At 38.4% G+C, this 23393-nt stretch overlaps 1 protein-coding gene across 1 annotated transcript in view; it reads left to right on the top strand.

Moving 5' to 3' along the window:
* Positions 1 to 23393, top strand: part of ALG13 (ALG13 UDP-N-acetylglucosaminyltransferase subunit) — a 61342-nt gene that overhangs the window by 32903 nt on the left and 5046 nt on the right. The window contains 13 exon segments of the mRNA XM_030304936.1: positions 919 to 983; positions 1513 to 1613; positions 2648 to 2775; positions 3449 to 3695; positions 4127 to 4240; positions 4434 to 4590; positions 4912 to 5032; positions 7244 to 7276; positions 7379 to 7434; positions 11119 to 11190; positions 12670 to 12835; positions 20051 to 20233; positions 21811 to 21851. Of these exon segments, the coding sequence (XP_030160796.1) occupies positions 919 to 983; positions 1513 to 1613; positions 2648 to 2775; positions 3449 to 3695; positions 4127 to 4240; positions 4434 to 4590; positions 4912 to 5032; positions 7244 to 7276; positions 7379 to 7434; positions 11119 to 11190; positions 12670 to 12835; positions 20051 to 20233; positions 21811 to 21851 (1484 nt within the window).

The following is a 23393-nucleotide window of genomic DNA, read 5'->3' on the forward strand; positions in this document are numbered from 1 at the left end:
GACTTTTAGTTTTGCAAAGACTGTGGAGATACCCTATAGATAACTTTGAGTACCCAAAATATGTAACTGTAAATAAGCTTATCTTAGATTTAAAGTGTTAAAACTACTCACTGATAAATGAATAGGTCAGGTGTCCACAAACTGGCCTTTAGAACAAATCTTCCCTGCCACCTGTTCTTGTGTGGTCTGTGAGCTAAGAATGGTCTTTATATTTTTAAATGGCAGAAAAAATTGTAAAAGAACAGTGTATTTTGACACATGAAAATTATATGAAATTCAATTGTCTATAAGTAGTTTTATGACAGAATTGAGTGGTTGTGACAGGGTCTGTATGACCCACAAAGCTTGAAATACTTACTCTTTACAGAGAAAGTTTGCCAACTGTTGAAATAGGTAATTGTTTATGACTCCCTATAAGAGAACTAAGTTATTCAAATTTGCCCTTAAAGTTCTGCCTTCAAGGTAGCCTTTTAATGTTTCATATTCAACTTCTTGAACCTTGGTGAACCTAGGTATAATTAGCAGTCTAACGATCTAGAATGAGGTGAAGACACAATAAGTTGTTAAAAATAATAAGATGCTTTGAAGAAACTAGGTAGTGTTTGTTTTTCATTGAGGTGTGTTACTATCAAGTTGTTTCCATTGGTATAACTAAGATTATAGCCTCCCAATTTCCACCTGTGTTTTATAGCACCAAACTATTTTGGCAGGTCTCCTTAAATTAACCACAGAAATAACCTGTCAAGAGTAATGGAATGACCCTTTAGGACTCTTCCCCCACCAGTCCTGCCCGCAGGTTTCAGCTTATAGTAGTAGCATTGTCAAAAACACTGGTAAATGTAAAGTAGAAAATTAAGTGGTGTAAAACGGGAAAGGAACCAGTTCAGTTGAGCTTGAATCTTCATTTTCTTTTAATAGAACTTCAAAAAACTGATTACATGGAGTATGCTGGGAGACAGTACTATTTGGGAGACAAGTGTCAGGTTAGTTCGTCCTTTAAAAACTCAGTAATTTGGGGGCGCCTGGGTGGCTCAGTTGGTTAAGTGTTCAGGTCTTGATTTCAGCTCAAGTCATGATCTCATGGTTCATGAGATGGAGGTTCACGTCGTCCTCTGCACTGACAGCGCAGAACCTGGTTGGGATTCTCTCTCTCCTTCTCTTCCCTCCCCCTGCTCCTGCTCACTCACTCTCTCTAAATAAATAAGCATTAAAAAATTAGTTTTTCCAAGGTTGCAGTTTTAGTTCAACAAAGGTCATTTACAAAATGCTAGAAAAAAATTTTTAATGGTTGTATTAAATTTTAATTACAAGCTTCTGTGAGATGATGTAAGGATCTTTTTTATCATGTGCCTCATCTGTTGAGCCAGACTGGCTGGCAGTGTTTATTAGCAACTGCTTTGATAAGTAGACACTGTACTCTGGGGGAGGAGTTGTATTTTTGTTTGTCAGAAGCCAGATCTGGCAAAAGACTTGAGATTAGATGTATGTTTACTGTCTCCTATTCTCTTTCAGGTTCGCTTGGAATCAGGTGGAAGATATTATAATGCTCATATTCAAGAAGTTGGAAATGAGAATAATTCCGTAACAGTCTTCATTGAAGAATTGGCAGAAAAGTAAGAATACAATAGTTTGTTGTATTACTAAAATCTTTGGCTCTTGATGCCTTTTTGTAGTAGTAAATTGAGAATTGCCAGGATGCTAGTAAGAGATCCAGAGTTACATCTGGTACCAGCTTAAGATGACTTACCTCAGATTGTAAAAGCATATGCTGAAATATGAAATCTCAGTATACTTGTATATAAAAGTTTCCAAATCCCTAGGCTCTAGTCAACTTACCAGAAATACTAAATACAACAGAATTCTGGTATAAAACCATTCATACTAATTGGAAAGCTGGTTTGCTAAACAAGCTTCTGCCTGTACCAAGATAAGCTAGTCTGGTAATTCTCAGACTTTAACATGCCCCAGAATTACCTAGAGAGCTTGTTAAAACAGATTGATGAACTCCATTCCCAGGGTTTCTGGTTTCAGTATATCTGATGGGGCCCAAGAATTTGAACTTCTCAGTAATTTCCAGGTGATAACTAATGCTATTGGTCCACTTTGAGAACCATTTAACTTGATTAAGCTGCCCTTCTAACCAAAAACTCAGTAGCTTAAAACAAGTTCATTTCTTGTGTTCATTTAGCATTTCATAGTGTGTCAGAAAAGGGGATCCAGGCCATCAAAGGCTCTATCTAGACCCATTTCCATGATCATAGGGGAAAGAGGCGAACATGACAAACCACGTGGTGGTTCTTAAAGCATCTCCTTGTGTTTTATTGGCCAAAGTGGATTACATAGCTGAGCCTGAAGTCAATGGGATGGGAAACTATCATCCTCTTCCAAGGAAAGGCAACAAATATTTGTAGACTAGTCTTTCACAGTCTTTCCTCTGGAACGTGATATATGCTACAAATAGCTGTGAAATTGTACAAATTACTCTTAGGTTTTCTAACCTAAAAAGAAAACCTCACCAGGGTAGCAAGTGTGTCAACAAGTTTAAGTAGAAAATGCTTGAAATGAAGTGGATGGGTGAGGGTATGTATATCCAGTGAAAATTAAGTCTGTGTTGCAGCGGCTTTATGGTGGTATCTTTAATTTTAAGGCATGTTGTTCCACTGGCTAACTTAAAACCAGTTACCCAAGTCACACCTGTTCCTGCCTGGAGTGGTATGCCCAGTCGGAAAGGAAGAGGTTACCAGAAAATTTCCGGGGGCTATGTCCCAGAAATGGGTTTGTATACTGAAGGTTTTTATTCTTTACCCCTTCTTAAGATCTAACGGAAGTCTTGTTCTCAGGTAGAGTTCAGCATTACTGACATTTTGGTATGGAAAACTTTGCTGTGTGCAGCTGTCCTATGCATTGTAGGTTGCTTAGCATCTTTTGACTGTCTGCTAGATGCCAGTAGCATCTTTCCCACAGTTGCAACAACCAAAAATGTCTCCAGACATTGCCACATGGGTCTCAGGGTGGGGAGGGGCAAAATTGTCTGGTAGAGAACCACTGTTCAGGGGACTTTGTGCTAACAAGCTGGAGTAGATTTTAGACTCTAAAACTTGAAAGGATTTCTCAGAGAACTAGGAAAACACCTCATAGAAGCAGACATTCTATTAGTAGCCATAATTTCTGGGAAAATAAGTAATGTAGGTGACTGAATGACTGTGTTTTGATGAGCAAAGCCACCTGAACTAAAGATAGTGTGGAGATGTCCATTGATAGGGGAAATTGGCTGCTGGTTTTGCCCTTCCAAATGGAAGATCTAGTACATCCTTAAAAAATACAGTCATTACCTTCCTGTATTTATTTGGTTTGTTCCCTTAAAAATTCTAGGCATTTGGGTGGGTGGGGGGGATTGGATCTCTTGGTTTGGTTATGAAGCTTATTTCCTACTTTGTTTGCCTGAAAGCTATGTCAGAGATGGACATGAAGCAACGGAAGAAGATGTTCAAAAAAGTTAGAGGAAAAGAGGTTTATGTGACTATGGCTTACGGCAGGGGAGACGCCTTCCTCCCGCCCAGGCTTCAGCATAGCATGCATTATGGGCACGACCCTTCAGTGCACTACGCACAGACAGCTGCCAATGTCCTGTCTAATGAGCATTTCCATCCTCAACATCCACCTCAGAGACAAGGTCGGGGATATGGGATGCCCAGGTAAGGCTTAATTGACTTCCAAGGTAGTGTACATCTCTGTTTAGGTATTGTGAACAATTCCTAGACAGAATTAAAGTAGAATTTAGAAATATCTTAATAGTTTAGCTTTCTTTTATAATCTTTGCTTAGTGGATGGAACTGATGTGTACTTAAATTTTTTTCAAATGAATTTATTGTATTCTCACTGAACAAATACGGAATGGTTGAAGAGATAAGCTAGAGCTATCAAGATGAGTGTCGTGGATATGGCACTGTATCCACTAATAATGGATAGGCTTAATACAAGTAGTGAGGGCAGAACAGCTTTTTCTATTGGGATATTTTTAGAAAAATGTGTTAATTCTACTTAAGTGCCGATACGTGATAAATAATTCTATTTAAATGCCAATTACTAGATAAACAGTTTTGTTTTCCTTTCCCTTCATTCTTAGGGATTCATCTCGCTTTATCAACAGGCATAACATGGAAGCCCCTAAAGTTGGTTTTTACCCTGGCCCAGGTAAAAGGTGTTGCCACGGCTATGATAACTTCTCCTATAGATCTCGGTAAGTGAATTTTAAATGTTGAAAATCAGAAAATGGGCAAGTTGGGCTTCATTGCTGAGTGACAGATACATGGATTAAATTTTTTTTAGTGTCAGCATTGAGATGTTTGAACTGTTATTTAGAAATTTGGAACAAGTTACCATACCATATTTTAACTTTTTTCCCCTTTTCTCTGAACTACTTAATACTTAAGTTCCTTTAGACGTAGTCACCGCCAGATGCATTGCATGAACAAGGAGTGCCAGTATGGCTTTGCCCCAGAGAATGGACAGATGCCCAGGGGCGTAGAAGAAACCATTACCTTTTATGAAGTTGAGGAAGGGGATGAGACTGCTTATCCAACTTTACCTGTAAGTAGGTCAAAGCTTTAATCAAAAAGCTGTTTACTTTTTCTCTTATTTTTTTTTAAGTAAAGGCAGTGTGGATATGTTTTAGCTCTTTGAACAAACTGCAAATTAAACACAGAAACCTTGAGCTTTTATCTTAGAGCTTTTAAAGATGGGAGAGGAGAACTTTTAAAGCTATTTTTAGAGAAAAGGAGTAGAGGTGGACAAATACACTTGCCTTATGGGCTAATATTTTCTGTTTTCTTGATAATTTTCTCACATATTTTGATTCTAAAGTACATTAAAATACAGCTTTTTTTGATGAACTGTGTGTCTTTGGTACAGAGTCATGGAGGGCCCTCCACACTGGTTCCTGCTGCTTCGCGATACTGTGTTGCAAGGCGAGGACATAGCTCAGGCAAACAGACCTTGAACTCAGAAGGGGCCAGTGGCCAGAGTCACAATGGTGAGTCAGTTACAGTTAAATGTCTCTTTAAAAGAGGATTCTTGTGGCATTAGTCATCAGGGCTGTGAAGTAGACTTAACAGGTTTTGGTTTTGGGGTCTCACACTGTTCCAGTAGCTCATTTTGAATGAGTTCTCAGTTCTTGTCTCAGAGCTTTGGTAGGATTTTGAAGATGTCTTGGTCTTTCTCAGAAGGCCAGACATCTATTTCTATAGGCCACCACATCATTATAACTTATTTTCAGCTCTCTGCATAGGTCTTTTAGTGAGTTTTGATTTGGTGGGATTTTGGTATAGGAAACATCTGTTCCTTATGAGCAAGGCACTTCTTCTGTTACGGTGAAGACCATTTGTTTGTATATTTTAGGCTTTTCTGTGACTAGCTTCTATTGTACAAAACTGCTATAAAACAGTCTTTGCCCGAAGAAGTCTACTTGACTTAGAACTTTACTATTCATTGTATCCTCTTGGTCATCTACTGTACTAAGTATATTTATAATTTAATCTATTTAACTGTATCCCTCAAAGGAATTTGGTACCCTTGTTTGTTATATGAGGAAATTGAGGTTCAGAGGGTAAATGACGTGGCCAAAGTCGTACCTTTAGTAAGTGACAGAGATTTAACTTTTTTATAACTGCTCTATTTAGATATAATCTACATAGCATATAATTCACCTGTTTAAAAAGTGTGCAGTTCAGTGATTTTAGTATAGTCACAGCGGTGAATGACCATCACCACAATCAACTTGAGAACATTTTGTCACCCCAAAAAAGAAATCCTGTACTAATTAGCCGCTCCCCATTTTCTGTACCAACCTCCCTTCCCCGCCCAGCCTGAGGCAACCACAAATCTGTTTTCTGTCTCAAAGGATTTGCCTATTCTGGACATTTCATACAAGTGTAATCATGCAATATATAGTCTTTTGAGATTGGCAGAGATCACTTTTGAATTTGGGTTTGTCTGACACTAAAGCCTATATGTATGTTCTTAACAGTTGTTAGGGTGTCTCTCACTATGGGGTGTGCTTATTTTTACCATTTTATCATAAAATGATCCGTAAGTGACAATTCTACTCAAACAATTCTGGAGGAATTGGGTGGATTAAGGCAGTGTGAGGCAGTCTCAGTGACTTGATTTAGCAGTCAAGTTCTTTATTTTCTTGTATGTTCTTTCTACTACTGATGTAGAAGAAAAAAGGTATTTCTGGGAATTTAATGAGGACAAAACATCTAGCACAAGAATGATCTGTGAAGACTTTGTCCCCATGCATGTGCATGCATGTGCTGAAGGGTGTATGTTCTCTGCTCTTCTACTCAGCATGACCCTTTTGTCTTTTCCCTTTAGCTTGGTGGGTACCTTCAGATATACTGCTCACCTGTAGTGGCATATTCAGAGTAATCAAATCTTTGTTCCCACTGTAAATCTTGCTGTCTGGAGTGGTTGCATGTATGTGTTTGATAAGTGACATGTTTAAGAATCAAATCCAGTTTTGACCTGTGGGGTTTTATTTGGTGGAAAACTGTCCAATTGATGATTAATTTTCTCTGCATTTCAATGGTATTGTAGTCTTAAAGCAAAATACTTTAGTTCACTGAGCCATCCTCTGAGAACAAACCAACTTTAAAAGTATTATTTACTTAAAACAGCCTGAGAAACAGATGAGGCATGATACACCCCTTTAATGTCTACTTAAGCAAACTATGGGTCATACTTAGTACTTTACAGACACCATTTACTATATATATTAAGCACCATGTTCTGTTCTTTTCATCCCCTATGAGCTGGGTACTGTTACCCCTGTTTTATAGTGCAGAAATTGATGCACTATAACCCACTTAAAGTGATGTTAAGTTCTATAAGTTAGTCAGGATTCAAATCTAGACAGCCCTAACTCCAGAGCCAGTGAATTTAATCATCGTACTCTACTGCTTGACTGGAAAGATTGGATACAGCTCTGGGTTTTTCACCTCTGCCTGAACTCTTAAGAACTAAGGAAATTTTCAGAGGAGGAATTTGTCCTGTTTACTGTCAGAAGCCAGGGGGCTTCTATATCTGTTAACTGGTATGAAAGATCAAATCACCTGTTTCAAGGACATAGACATTTTAGTTTTGAATATATATCCATAAAACTTGAGAAAAAGCAAGTGCTGGCCATCTGGCTCTGCTGAGCTGAAAAGCCCTACATAAACACTTCTTCTGTCTTTTTTTATAGGGAGATATCATGAAGATTATATTTATCCTTCAGGTCAGTGAGATCTAGATATACTCTGACATTCTTCATTGTTTATACAATTTTAAATTGTAAAATAATGCTCATGTTTTACTTTACTTTGGCTATATTCTCTAGAACCAGACTATGAAACTTCAGGTGTTTATAGCACAACTGAATCTACAGCAAACTTGGTAGGTATTTCATAATAATGGCAAGCACTTCTGTCTCCTGTGTACTAGGGCACTGTTCTCAGAGCTATATATAGAAATATATTTAAATCAGAACAACCCTATGAGGTAGGGTTTCACTCCCATTTTGTAGATGAAGAAATTAAGACCCTGGTGTTAATGTATTTAGAGATCGTCCTAATGTGTTGATATAAGAGGAAATTCGGACACTGGCAGTGATGATTTTTTTTAGGGGATTTTATTATGATTTTTCAGTAAGAGTGGGCCACAAGTCTTAGTAACTTCACATAACAAAAGTTTGTTTCTTGGTTCTGCTTCACGTCCACTGGAGGTCTACAGGAGGGCTCTGCTCAGGGACTTGGGCTGATAGAAGCTCCATTAAAAGGGTAGTGAATGATGCACTGGCTCATAACAGCCTCCACCTGGAGATGACACATGTCACTTACTTTTTCATCTGCCAGAGCATGCTCCACTGAAGAGTGTAATTTCTATGTGCCTGAAAGTCAAAAAGTTTGAAATATTTAACAGCACTAAGGACCACAACATTCAACTCAAACTCCCTCCCACAGGCAGATTACTTGCTTCCACCTCAAGGGAGGCAATCTAGAAATCTTATTCAGTGTAATTAAACTCAGAGCCCAAGGTTTCTGGGAAATGTGTAGTGTTCTCTGAATTGGGTCCAGATGTGGCTCATCTTCATTTGGAGGCCTAAAACCAAAGATACAAAGTTATTTCATCCCTACGCACCCAATTTACAGTGGTGGAGCCGACTGAAGAATGGCAGTAAAAATTCCCATTCAGAAAGAGGGGAAAATGGGAGAAACACAGTTCATGGCCTGTAGGTGACATCCTGGACAGACAACCTAGACATGGGGACTCTTCCCTGGAGAGGCTCTCTGATTCATTGCTTTCTGGGGCTCTTGGTTGCTCCAAGGCCCTTCTTTCCTTGGCCATATTTGAAGTAGGCATTGGAGAATAGTCCTTCTTGGCAGCTGAGGAGCTTTCTCAGCCTGCTTCTCATTCAAAGAAAATTGGAGCCCAAGGCTTGTTTTATCTCAGTTGGATGGTTTTAGTTCTCATAGTGTCTTTGGCTGCGTGATTAATTTATTATGCTGCTTCTCTGTTTGATTCCTATTAGTTTTATATGCCGGTAGCCATACTGACATTTCTTGTTCTATAGATACACTACTTAGATTTGCTATAATTTGCTTTCTTATTCCTCTCTGTCTCTCTCTCTACTTGATTGCAAGTACCGGGGCTTCTCAGGGATGGAGGAACCATACTTTTAGAGGCTTTTCCGTGAGCCATTTTGTCCAAGAGCAAGGATTCAATGGATATTGCATCCTTAGTTGGACACATGCTTTGAGATATCTTAATGTAGTCAGATTTTAACAGTGATTTGAGTTCTGCTTCAAAGCCAAGTTTTAACTGCTCTTCATTGTCCAAAGCACTTCATCAATTTTATATTTTACAGTTTGAGGTTGAAGCAGTTACCTCTTCAACCCTGTAAGTCTCTGTATTCAAGGATTCTCTATTCCGTTTCATTCCTGCCTACAAACTACTTTTTCTATACACACCTGTCTTTTTTTTTTTAATTTTTTTTTTTCAACGTTTATTTTTTTGGGACAGAGAGAGACAGAGCATGAACGGGGGAGGGGCAGAGAGAGAGGGAGACACAGAATCGGAAACAGGCTCCAGGCTCTGAGCCATCAGCCCAGAGCCCGACGCGGGGCTCGAACTCACGGACCGCGAGATCGTGACCTGGCTGAAGTCGGACGCCCAACCGACTGCGCCACCCAGGCGCCCCTATACACACCTGTCTTAAAATAGGTTGCTAAACTCTGCCAACAGTAATCAAAACACAAAACGAACATTGTTTTCCAAACCTCCCCTAGGAGCTACAAGCTCATAATCTCCTTTTCAAGTGACATTTTTGTTACAGTAGCACCCTACTTCTAATTACCAAAATACCATTTCAGTACAGCTAAGTTATGCTACAGTAACACTCCCCCCCCACACCCCAAATCTTAGTGGTTTAACACAGGACAGTTGTTCTTGCTAATCCTGTGTCTAGTGTAGGTTGGTAGCAGGCTTTTGTTTGTCATAGTCACTTAGGGGACCCAGACTAATGGACATGGGCTTTCACAGGTACTTTGGAGAACTAAATAAGGTAATTGAACACTGGCTTTTAATACTTCTGCTCGTATTTCATTGACCAGATATATCACATGGCCACACCTAACTTTAGATGGGGCCAGGAAGAACAGCTGACCATGTACCCCGAAGGAGAACTGGGATATTTTTAAGAACTTGTTCTCTAGAATAGAGAACTTTGTTCTCTAACTATGGCAAATCTTAATTTCACATACTGAATTTTTGTTTTCACTGTTCAGGTGATACATTTTAGGAATGAAGAAAACTATGATATGTGATTCTCTTCCCCTTATTTCTCCTTCCCTTTCCTTGTCCCTTCTAGAGGAATAGTTTTTCCCCCCACTCTGCCATTATTATTCTCCTCGTTGGCTTTTTATGCCATTTCTTTAAATAGCCACCCTAGTGATTTCACTCCAGTGAAAAAGCAAGCAAAAATCTCACCATCCAGTTTGACAAGAGTAGATACTTAATTTCTTTTTGTCCCTTTATCATTTGTCACATGTTCCTTTTTGTTCTGAATTTCCATTATCATACATCCCGGGTAACTTTCAGTCCCTTCAGGATGTGCTCCACTCCCACACCCCACTCACCAACGCTGTAGCAAGTTTTTAAGTAATTTTTATCACAGCATGCTGTGGAGAGAGGTTCAGCGCAGGACTTAAAGATGTCCAGGCTTTAGAGCCTTGTAACAAAACTGTGAACATTTATTGAAACTTCTTATTTCTGTGCCCAACTCTCAACTGAATCCTTCTGTAGAATTGTTTAACATTCACCCTGGGCTTTCTGAGCCAAAGCCAAAGTTTGCTTTTTGGCAGGTGCGTTGGGTGTACTTGAGCACAAACTTTAGAAATGTGCAGTCTTAGATCCACGTTAACTTGGGCTCATCTTTGTCACAGTGTGGTTCCTCTTGTTTTCTGCGATTACTTCCCTTGATTCCCTCTATGTTACTTTCATTATTAAACCAATTTCTGCTGCTAGGTTTTTTGTTTTTGTTGTGATGACTGTTTGTCCTGCTTAGCTCTGAGCCTTTTAAAATCTTTTTTACTTTCACAAAGAGGGTCTTGAACCAGAGGGGAGTGGTTACTTGGAGTATACTCACTCCATCCTGCTTAGATAGGATACAGCTGAATAACCAGATATCCACCCTTGTACCAAGCTGCATCTTTATTTGGAATACTTGCTTTTAGCAACACTGTTCTTGGTCCTACCGATTTCGAAGCTTTTAAGGCAACAAAGGCCACTGAGAAATGTTTAAATTACAGTCCTCTATTACATTTTAGTACCTACATTGGACTAGAATTGGATATGATCAGGATCTCTGTAGATAGGAAATAGCACAATCACCTGAATCAGGCACTACAGTGATACCTTTTGGAATGTTCTCTTAGTAGTTGCTTCCAAATCTGAATCCTTTCAGGACAGAGCACTTTTCACCTAATTTAAGAAGATATTGAAATAAAGCAGATCTTTTATCAATGTGCTATTTGGTTTCTTGATTCACCTTATTTAACTATACTTCTGTATTCATTAAAGTCTCTTCAGGACAGAAGACCATGTTCTATGTCTCCTCAGGACACAGTTACCTCATACAACTATCCCCAGAAGGTAATCTTCATAGTGTTCTCAAACAATCAGTTGGGGGGAAATGACTTTTTTCCTTTTTGTTCTCCTTGCCCTTCATCTTATTTAAAAAACCTTTTTTAATGTTTGTTTATTTTTGAGAGAGAGAGTGAGTGTGAGTAGGGGAGAGGGGCAGAGAGAGAGAGACAGAATCCGAAGCAGGCTCCAGGCTCTGCGCTGTCAGCACAGAGCCCAGTGTGGGGTTTGAACCCACGAACCATGAGGTCATGACCTGAACCGAGGTTGGATGCTTAACCCACTGAGCCACCCAGGCTCCCCAAAAAGAAGTTGTTTATATATATATATCCTTATCTTAACTATTATTGTACTTTGTGGTGCCTGGCACAGTGCTTAGTAAATTCATTCAACAAATTGATAATCTCCTGTGTTCTAGACACATTCTGTGTGTTGACGTTTGACTACTCATAGTCTCTTTATTCCGAACCTCTTATATAATAAGCAAATTAATATGAATTCGCTGTCAGTTTGGTCATTTGCTGAAACTTAAATGTAAAGAATACAGACTTGGCATCAAAAAGGTAGCTGAAACCATAGGAGTGAATAAGATCATCCTGGGAAAAGGAAGAGATTGAGAAGAGCATCCAGAACAGAGCCTGTAGATCACCAAATTTTAGCAGATAGGTAGAGAAGGAATAGCCAAGGAGGGGGTGGGGAGAGGAGAGTGTATTATTCTGGAGGCCCTAGTAAGAGAAGGTTTCAAGGAGCAGTCAAGTGTCAGTTGCTGCCAAAAGGTCAGGCAACATAAGGACTAGCAAGATTCTACTAGGATATGTTGCGATGAAGACCACTGGTGACTTTGAATTCGGTTTCTGAGGACCAGAATGGGTAGCAGCCACACAGCGATGGGTGGTAAGAAAATGGAGACTGCATTGAGAACAGTGTGTTCAAGAAGGGTCTGTTGTTATTTGTTGAGCATATCTCTGTGCACAGCACTGTATTGAGTGTTGTGGCCTAATCAGACAAATCAATTGCAGTCACATGAAGCTTACACGCAAAAAAGCAAAGTACCTTTTCTATTAAAAAAAATTAAAAACAAAGTGCATTAGCATGGGGGAAATGGACACACATGTAAAAATAAATGTAACAGTATCTGGATGACACGTAGGAAATGCAGAGGTTACCTGTTTGGGGAGAGGGGAACTAGGCAGATGGAGGATAGGGGTTGGAAGGAAACATCCCATTGTATATAATTTCATACTTGATTTTTGAATCTTATTAATGTATCACCTTTTCAGAAAAATAATAAATTAAAAATTTACAAATCTTAAAGGTAATTGTGGTCTCCTAAAAGAAATAATCTTATTTATATAGGGTTTACATAAAGATTAATTACTCAGTGTTGTTGTTATCAAAATACACTGTATCCTGAAATAGAGGATCAGAAAAGAGCCTCCTGCTGTTTGAGAAATCCCTAAACTTTAAAACTTTTTTCTACACTTACAGGTGATGGCAAATTCTGCAGCAGGTGCAGCTTCCTGTGCCAATAATGTTCCAGCTCCAGTCTTACCTAGCTGTGCAGCAGCTAATGAAGCTAGTAGTACCGCTTCAGCCTCCTCACAGAATGCTGTACCACCTCTACTCGTGTCTCCATCTATGCAAGGCAGGCCAGGTAGTTTGTTAGTGGTTGCTGACTTGGGGAAGCCTCTTTTCCTATTCGTGAACACGCATAGAATGACAATTATAGTGATTAGATAGGGCTACTTTAATTTCTAGTATTAAATTAGTTTAACCTACTTAATAACGTATGTTCTGTAGTTGAGGAATCCTTGAAATTTGAGAGCCAGGATTTCAATATTTATCTTGGCTTTGATACGATTTTGTAGCTGGAAACTTCGAGGACTTTACTAATTTCTTAAACTTCCAGTTTTATTATACAGGAATGAAAGTAGAGATGTTTCATACTTCACAGAATTCCTGAAAAGTTTGCTGTGAAATATATTTTTATATAATCATTTTCTCATGAAAGAATATAGGCTCTAGAATTTAAGAAATTTAGGTTAGATTCTTGGTTTTGCAACTCATTAGCTATGTGATTTTGGACAAGTTATCGAGCCTTTTCGTAGCTTGGGGGTACTGATAGTACCAATTTATGAAGTGGTTGTGAAATTCTAATGAGTTAATACAATTTAATGCTCTCAGAATTCTGAGAAGGTGGTGGCAAAAACAGGATAGCTATTTAATCTGAGGCTTCAAATAAAAATGGAAGTAGCAAAACCAAAACCCGTGGACAACATTTATAATAAAATTAGGTGACAAGGTATCCCCACACACCCCAAAACTTAAGCAGGTAGAACAAACCACCAGTCCCAGGACTGCATGCTATCAGTTTCTATGTGGGAGCAAGAAGATGGAAGGAAGCATCGGGGATGTTGTCTGATGGACCTGGGAACAGGAGAACCCCAAAAGAGCTAAAAAGAATTCACTGGAAAGTGGGGCAGCCAATTCGGAAGGAGCACCTAAGACTGGGAAGGGATTTGATCTCTCCAGTACTAGATGAGTGCTTTGGGTACATGGTAAAGGAAATGAAGGGCTTGGAACAATCTGGCCCCTAAGAACTCTCAAAACTGACCTGCCAGGGCTCCCTTTTAAGATAGTACTCCTCACTGGGGATAAACTGTTGGGAGTGAAATCAGAATTGATCAGGACAGGGAAAAGAGCCTATCCAGACTGAAGATGAGAACAGAGCCAAGGAATCCTAGAAAGCAGTCCTGGGTTTGAACACTACCAAAAACCAGAACGATCCTGTATCCACCTCATTCTAAAGTTCGTGAAAAATAATTTCATGTAATGAAGCAGTAAGGTCAAATCCTATACTAAGATGTTTTAAGAACAAAAAAGAATAACCTGTGTATAGGCAGTAAAAACATGTCAAGAAATGTGCTCACTAATGCAACTAAACAAACACCTATTTCAGAATGAGCTAAAGATCAGATAATCTAAAACATTAGAGTATAACTAACTGGAATTAGAATAAAAACTTAAAAAAATAACCAATCAGAATTAAAAAAAACTCAAATTAGGTGACAACACAGGAAAGCATTAGAAATGGCAGAAAGTCATTTCAGTACTGAAGACTGAACTATAAAGGACATGATCAGGTATATACAAAGATGATGCTTTATTTTTTTGTAATTTTTTTCAATGTTTTAATTTAGTTTTGAGAGAGACAGAGCATGAACAGGGGAGGGGCAGAGAGGGAGAGACAGAATCCAAAGCAGGCTCCAGACTCAGCTGTCAGCACAGAGCCCGACGTGGGGCTCATCACGGGCTGTGAGATCATGACCTGAGCCAAAATTGGATTCTTAACCAACTGAGCCGCCCAGGCGCCCCCCGATGACACTTTAAAAGAAAGATGGAAGAAGGGGAGGGGGAATTGAAAATGAAGAAAAGGAAGATAAAGATTCAAAAGTGACATGTTAAACATTAGGCAAAGGAGATCAGTGATAGAAGTCTCTGAAGAAGAAAACCAAAGTAAGGGAAAAGAACAAATACTGAAAACTATAATTCAGAAAACTTTTCCTGAAATTAAAAATCTTTAAAACTATATACTGAAGCAACACTCTGCATATTTGAGAATAATGACTCAAAACAGCCTACCAAGGTATTCTAGTAAAATGAGTGGTCTTTAAAGAGAAAGTCCTTTGTCCAGATAAAAGAGTCTATGGAATATAAAAGAAGTAAAATATAAGCATCAAACTTTCACAGAAGTGCTTCATGCTAGAAGAAAATGGAGTAAAATTTAAAATAAGCAACATATAAACCAAAGGTTTTATGTGCAACCAAACTTAATTTAGAAGAGAGTAAGAATTCAGAGGATATTATTTGCATGAGCCCTTCCTGAACAATCTACTAAAGCTATGCTGTCAACCAGGGTAATTACTGGCCACATGTAAAAATTTAAGTTTTAGTTAATTGCAATTAAATAAATCTTCGCTTCCTCACTTGCACCACCCACATGCCAAGTGCTCAAAGCCACACACATGTGGCCAGTGGCTAGCGTGTTGGACAGCAGAGATCCAGAATATTTCTACCATCACTGAAAGTTGTATTAGATAGACTTCAGTGTGCCAGAGGAGTTGACTTTTAGACTACCAAAACAAGTTAAGGATATCAACAATAAGACCTGATGGGAAGTATTAAACGTATAATTACCTAAAGAAGACAAAAGGAGGGCTAAGAGGTAGACAGTCGACTATGGAATAGTGATAACCTTATGTTTGGACAAGGCAGATACTGTATAGCTACTTTTTAAAGTTTTTTGTTAGTGTTTATTTTTGAGAGAGAAGGAGAGTGTGTGTGCGCAAGAGGTAGGTAGGAGCAGAGGAGAGAGGGAGACACAGAATCCAAAGCAGGCTCCAGGCTCTGAGCTGTCAGCACAGAGCCTGACGCAGGGCTTGAACTCAAGAACAGCAAGATCATGACCTAAACGAAGTCCGACTTAACTCCTTAACCGACTGAGCCACCCAGGCACTGCTTATATCATTATTTTTATTTAAAAATTTTTTTTAATAATTTATTTCTGAGAGAGAAAAAAAATATGTGACCGTGGGAGGGGCAGAGAGAGACACAGAATCCGAAGCAGGCATGCTCCGAGCTGTCAGCACAGAGCCCTACACGGGACTCCCAACTCTCGGGACTCCCAACTCCTGAACCGTGAGATCATGACCTGAGCCAAAGTCGGATGCTTACCGACTTAGCCACCCAGCATCCCTATAGCTGTTTTTAAGAATAGAATTGACAGACCATCTGCCAAGCATTTTTAATACTCAATAATTACATCAGGTTCTTTTATTTAGATAATCAGATTCTTCTTCTGAGGCTGTAATGTCAACTAAAATGAGTAAGTGTGGGATATTTTAATTTTACCCCTTGTGTCCTTGCAAACCAGGAGTCTCAGTATGGAAGGAAGGTAATATGGATATAATAAGGCTAAAGAAAAGCTTTTATGGTGTCCAATTTGAATTGGAAGTATCGCTATAACTTCAGGTATTTTATCTTTAGATATATGTGTATATATTTACCAGCTCTGTCCATTGAAAGGGCCCAGAAACAATATTTTTAGCACTGATTTTGTGGTCTTGAAATGTCATTTCTCACTTAAAAACAAAAACAAAAACAGTTTTGTGGAGAAATGGCTGCTGATTCCAGGTCTGGGTGGGAAATGTTCAAGATGAGCCTTTATCGTTTCGTCATGCCTGATAGCAAAGAAGCTACCAGAGTACTGGGGCCATGTCAGAAAGCACTCAGAAGCCATCTTAAAGAGGTTCTAAACTGACCAAAGACATAACAGTTTGGGCCTCAACAGTGATAATCGAAGCAGACTGGAACAGACCAAATATGTTAAATTTAAAAGTTCTTAATGATATTTTAAAAATTGGTCACCTTAGGAGGGTGATGAGAAACCAGTTCATTTTCTTAAAAACTGGAAAATAAAGTGGAAGAATCAAGTGCTTATCATGCCTACCTTCTATGAACTGTACCACCGGGTAACCAAATAGTAGATAAGGAGAACTGTTCTTACGTATTAGTATTCTAACTAATCAGTGAAGATAATCATTTTGCATTCCTTACTGAATGAGTGTTAAACAGCAGTAGCTATGAAGGTTGCAGAAATATTACCTATAGATGTGCCAAAGGAATCAATCCTGAGTCTGATCCAGTCTCCTGGATCTAGCTGCCTGTTTGCAGGAAATACAGAGGAACATGTTGAAACATACCATCACTATATAATCGGGAAAATCCAGACTCTGGGAAACTCAACAGGTCACAGGTCCCAGATTCTTCAAAAGAAAAACTGAAAGGAAATGACAGGGATGGAGAAAGGATCAATAGATTCAATTTAAAGAGATTCAGGATATCAGCTTTAAAAAACCAGGAATACACATTTGGGTGACAAAATTCCTAGAACCATGAAGGAATGATTACTGTGAAAAGGTAAATGGTTAAAATATGGTGGGGAGAGAGGTTTGTGATTGGGGTGGGGCACACAGAAGTTTTCTGGAGTGGCTGGCAAAGTCTTATTTCTTGATCTAGATAGTATCCACCTTAAATACTTCGTTTTGATTTGTTTTCTGTATCCGATAGTTTAAAAATTAAGTACTTACTAGCACAGTGCCTACAACAAAAACATTCAATATATGATACTGATGACCAGAGAAATTTTTCACTGAAAATGTTAAATGTAGACCCTGGTTTTACCGTGTGCCAATTGCAAGGAAAAACATTGGGTGCTGAGCTTAAAAAAAACCAAGTGACTGATGAATCAAGCATTGGAATGCCTCATGTATGCACAGTTTATTCAAAGCTTACCATTTTTAAAATGCCAGATTTGTGTTCTTTGTTGACGTTCCTAAAAATGTGTGCTACCTTCATATATTTTCTTTTTGTTCTTTGAGTCACTTCTCAACCTCAGTTATAACTCTACTAGGTCATGGCTGCTTTTTAATTGCTGTTTAACATTCCGTTCACTCCTCTAGATGAATCAACTCATGTTTCCCATTGTGTTATTCATGTGTCTCCGTGGCAGCCCTACCCCATCCTCCATTGTGAAGTCACTTATCTGCCAACCAGTTAGATGCCATGATTGCCTTTAGTATGAATCTCCTCATAGGCATTAAATACTGCTGAGTTTTGTTGCTGTCCCCAACGTTTTTGTCAGGGCCAGGACTATTGACTCATTTTCCCTGGGTGCACAATTTAAGGGAATGCCAAAAAATCACAGTAATCAAGGTAAATAATACTTAAATGTATTTTTTAATGTTTATTTTTGAGATAAGGAGAGACAGTGTGAGCAGGGGAGGGGCAGAGAGTGAGAGGGAGACACAGAATCTGAAGCAGGCTCCAGGCTCTGAGCTGTCAGCTCAGAGGATGAATTGAGTAAGGCACTCATTCTTGGGATCATGCAAATGCAGGCTTAGATCCTATCTTTATTTAGAATTTTGATATTTTACTAATTATGAATATTTTTGGCATTAATTTGGTGGCCCCTTAAATTTTGCACCTCACTACACCCAAGTCCCTGCCCTTTGACGTATAGAGAAGTTGAGCCTTACTGTGTGTATTCATATTCTGAGATGTCCTGAAACAGACTGTACATTCATGGACAGGGGAAATAAGCATTTTGAATGCACTACATTTGTTTCCATTAATGTGTTTTAAGTTTATTTTTAGAGAGTGTACATGCATGCAGGGTGGGGTGGTCAGAGAGAGAGGAAGAGAGAGAATCCCAACCAGGCTCTGTGCTGTCAGTGTGGAGCGTGATACGGGACTGGATCCCATGAACTGGGAGATCATGACCTGAGCTGAAATTAGGAGTCAGACACTTAGCTGACTGAGCCACCCAGGCACCCCTCCATTAATATTTTAGGGAGGTTTGTTTGCATTGTTTTGGAGCTATCCCTTAAATTTTACCTGTTAAACCTATAAAGCCCTTCAAGTCTGCAAATGAGATGCTCATGTATCTCCAGAGCAATTGGAAATTCTAAAAGCTTTTTCTTAGAGGGCATATTACACAATGCAGTTCCAGGGAAGGTGAGTTCAGATAAAGTAACCTCCAGATTTCTTCTGCATTGGATTGTTTCAGGTCTGTGAGAACGAACTTAGCTATCTCTATGTCTGGTAGTTGGTTTTTACCTAGTGATCATAATCACATTCTGGTATCTTTAGCTAATTGCTAATTTACTTTTTAAGAAATGGTGTGATTTGAGTGCTAGTTTAAAAGGAATATAAGCAGAGCTTTGTTGAAGAAGCCATTGTTTTATAGAAAACAAATTCGTAAAGCCTTTAGAATATTTGGAGTTACTCTAAAAATTAAATGTGTCTTCCAAAACTGTGAAAGTGGAGATTTCTACATACATGATAAAACTAAAAACAGTTGGGCAAGTTTTAAAATTTTACTGTTTAATTTAGATCCAGTAAGAATTCTTTTTTGGTGCCCAGCTCTGAGTTTTGACAATGTATAGAGTTGTATAACCACCACTACAATCAAGAGAGAACAGTTTCATCACCCCCAAAGAGTTGTTTATCCAACTTTTTTTTAAATGTTTGTTTATTTTTGAGATCGAGAGCAAGAGCACAAGCAGGGGAGGGACAGAGAGAGATGGAGACAGGATTGGAAGCAGCCTCCGCACTGATAGCAGACAGCCCGATGCGGGCTCGAACTCACAGCTGTGAGATCATGACCTAAGCCGAAGTTGAAACCTTAACCGACTGAGCCACCCAGGCGCCCCATGAATACTGTTTTTAAACTATAACAATAGGTATAGAAACTTAAAGCAATATGATATTTCATCTAGCCTGTTTTGATTCTGTGCTTACAAATGGAACTGGCATGATTTAGAATGCCCTATGTTCCAATGATGCTACCAAGTAGAAACCTTCAAGGATTACTTAAATCTGTAATCTGTGTAATTTAGTCTCTTATTAGCTTCTACATCTTGTGATTTGACTAAGGATGGCAGATGGCTGAAAACATCCTTAACTTGGTTTGTATTAAGCTAAGTAAAAATTTTGCTTTAATGATATTTCATTTTTGTACCTGTTAGCTGATGTTTTTTTAAAAAGTCTTGCTGGTGAAAACTCTGCAATTTCCAGATTGTTTTTCTTTTAATTTCAAGTAATTACCTGAACTCAAAATAACCTGTAATGAACTCCCAGTTTTCAACTGGCATGTCTAAGAAGGTGGGCAATTTATCTTCCAAGTTTTTGTTTTTAAATCAAACCATAAGAATTGGAATCTTTTGACCATACTGGAGACACAAAAGAAGTAGATGAACTACTGCTGATAAGGTGTTACAGGTGTGCATTCCTACTTTTTCTTTTTTAGTGATTGCTTCGCCATCCTATCCATATCTTTCTCCTCCTATTCCTGCTGCTGCTGCTGCTGCCACCACTGCTGCTCCTTTACCACCTCCACCTCTTGAGGTGGGAGAGGCTTCAAACTTCCCACCACCACCACTTCCACCTCCACCTTATTCCTGTGATCCAAGTGGCAGTGATCTGCCTCAAGGTAAGGAGATTTTGAGACTTGGGCGAGGGTTCTTTTCCTCCCAACAAGTACCCTCCTCAGTGCCCATCACGCATTTCCCCCTCCCCTGTCCCCTCCATCAGCTGTCAGTTTGTTCTTTGTATTTAAGAGTCTCTATTTCTGTTCATTCTTCTGTTGATGGACATCTGAGTTACTTCCATTTTGGGGCTTTTTATTCATGTTTATTTTTTAATATTTATTTATTTTGAGAGAGAGGGAGGGAGGATGCAGGGGAGGGACAGGGAGAGAGGGAGAGAGAGAGAATCCCAAGCAGGCTCCTTTTTTATCAGCGCAGAGCCTGGCCTGGGGCTCCAACTCCTTAACTGTGAGATCATGGTCTGAGCCAAAATCAAGAGTCCCACGCCCAACTGATTGAGCCTCCCAGGTGCCCCAAGGCTATGCGTATTATAAAAAGTCTTTATGAACATAACGTTTTCATTCCCTTTGGGCAAATACCTAGGAGTAGAATTTGATGGGTCATAGATAGATGTGTATTTAGGTTTATAAGAAACTGCTGGTCATTTTTCTCCAAAGTTGTATCTCCTCTTTTTCTACTTTTGGCAGAACTCTGCACCTGATTTTTTTAACAGCTTGAGGTCTAATTTACATAGTATACAAGCCACCCATGTAAATTGTACAATTCATTGGTTTTTGGTATATTCACAAATGTGTGCAACCTTCGCCACTGTCTAATTCCAGAACATTTTCATTACTCCAAAAAGAAACCCTGTACCCATTAGAAGTGCTTTTGTCTTTCCCCCCTGGCCCTGGCAACCACTGTTCTACTTTGTGTCTCTATCGATTTGCCTCCTCTGGACATTTGACATATATGAATCATGCACTATGTCATCTTTTGTGGCTGGCTTCTTTCACTTAGCGTTATGTTTTCAAACTTCATCCATGTCATAGCGTGTGTCCATATTTCACTCTTTCTTATAGCTGAATAATATTCCGTTGTATGGGTATGCCTCCTTTTATTGTCTATTACTTGATGGAACATTTGGGTTTTCACTTTTTTGCTGTTATGAATAATACTGCTATGGATATCTATATACAAATTTTGTGTGTGTATATATATATATACACACATATACATACACACACACACACACACACACACACACACACACACACACACACACACCAAGGGATGGAATCCCATGCCATTTGTGAATTTACTTCCTGCTATTACCTTTTCATATTCTTTAGCTTAACCATTAGTCTTTATACTCCACTCCCACATAATAGTCAAAATACAAACTGATGGCATTTAGAGTGGTAGTGAATATATTTGTATGTATCCGAAGTCTCCAACTTAAGGGGAGTTTTCTTAGAGTTCATTTGTTTGTGGGACTCAAGTTCTTATATTTGTAAGAATATACATGTATCCTGGGTCAGTCAATAAAAATACATTTAGATATAATTAGAACAGTAAGACTACCCTCTTCTCCTGTATATCTAGTTTTTATTTGTGAAACATTTTAAGTTCTGTGACGTTACATTTTTAAAGTTAGCTCTATTTATTTATTTTGTATTATTACTATTTTTTTAAATTTTAGATACAAAAGTTTTGCAGTACTATTTCAATCTGGGATTGCAGGTAAGTCATGATGAAATTGTTTTGATAAGCTCTAGATTAAAAATGTAAACTGGGTTGATAATCACACTCTTGAACTTTAAAAGCCAAGGACACTGTGAGGAGCCTAAAATTTGTCTTTGTAAGATCTCTCTGAAGACAATAGGTCAGTTTTCTCTTTTAGCCTCTCAGTGCTTCAATTCCTCTTATGAAATAGTTGCTACATTAAAGCAGCACAACTTTAGCATATATTGGCCTCCATGTTTAGCATCCTATGTATGCCAACCCTTCACTATGTTTTTCTGACTCAATAATAAGTGAATTATTTGTCCTGCTTAATTGAAACCTTTTTATGGTTATTTCTGCATGTTAATCCTAAAAGTAATTGGACAAATTTAAAGACATTTGAAGGGCTGTATTATTTCTAAAGCCCGTATGTGTTCATAGATATTTACCAAACACTGATTTTCATCACTCGCTGGAGTTGTAGAAGGGTGGGGATTCTGACAGATATCTTCCTATCACTGAAAGGTGTTTTTGATTTTAGGTAAGAGCTTTTATTTTTTCATTCAGGAATCATTTTCCCCCTGAAATACACCTGACTTCTGATGTTATAACAAGATGGCATATTTCCTAAAAAGGAATGATGCATTTTAAGATTGGGTAGATGATAGTAAACTTCAGACAGTCTCCTGAATAATGTTCAGATTAGTTCATATTCCCAGACACTAATTTCACTAAACCTTTGGGTATTATCATTTCCAGAAAACTATCTTCTCCAAATGGCACACATTTATAAATTAAGAGTAGTGGAGTGATTTTTTGTTCTTTGAGACTGTTTGCTAAATTCAGTTTCAAGAATTGAAAATATAAACTACTTGCACCTTCCGTTATGTTTTCTATATTTATGTGTGGAAACTTAATTCATTTCAGATGGCTGAGGTATTTTAAAACCTTTTCCTGCATTTTACATCATGGGAATACGAGGAAATGCAGAATAGTTATTTTAATAAACTTCTTTATATTCAAAGTAATAGCCTTCGTTGTAGTACATCTGAAAAATACTAAAATATAAAGGAAACTGAAATCTTGTGCATAACCACTGTGCACTGTAACATACTTCCTTAATAGCTTCTTTATTTCTTTTACCACATATTGACTGCTGTGTAATTTTGTAAACTTTTAAGTTCATGATAGCAGTTTTTCTTAAATATTTGACAGCATAAGTTTTTTTATTGCCTGTATTGTATACCATCACGGATATATAATTCATCTAGTTCCCTATTGTTTAAGATTTCATAGGTTGTTCACTGTATTTTGCTTTTTTAAAAAATGATGTATAGTTGACTCACAATGTTAACGTTAGTTTCAGGTGTATAAGGTAGCAATTTGATATTCTGCTATGAGGCCACTCGCAAATGTAGTTCCCATCTGTTGCCATACGACACTATTACAATACCACGGACTATATATTCCCCATGCTGTACCTTTCATCCTTGTGATTTATTCCACTCTTTTGCTTTTTTTTTTAAATTTTTTTAAACATTTTTAATTTAGTTTTGAGAG

Source organism: Lynx canadensis, chromosome X (assembly GCF_007474595.2).
Source record: "Lynx canadensis isolate LIC74 chromosome X, mLynCan4.pri.v2, whole genome shotgun sequence".
In the NCBI taxonomy this organism is placed as follows: Eukaryota; Metazoa; Chordata; class Mammalia; order Carnivora; family Felidae; genus Lynx; species Lynx canadensis.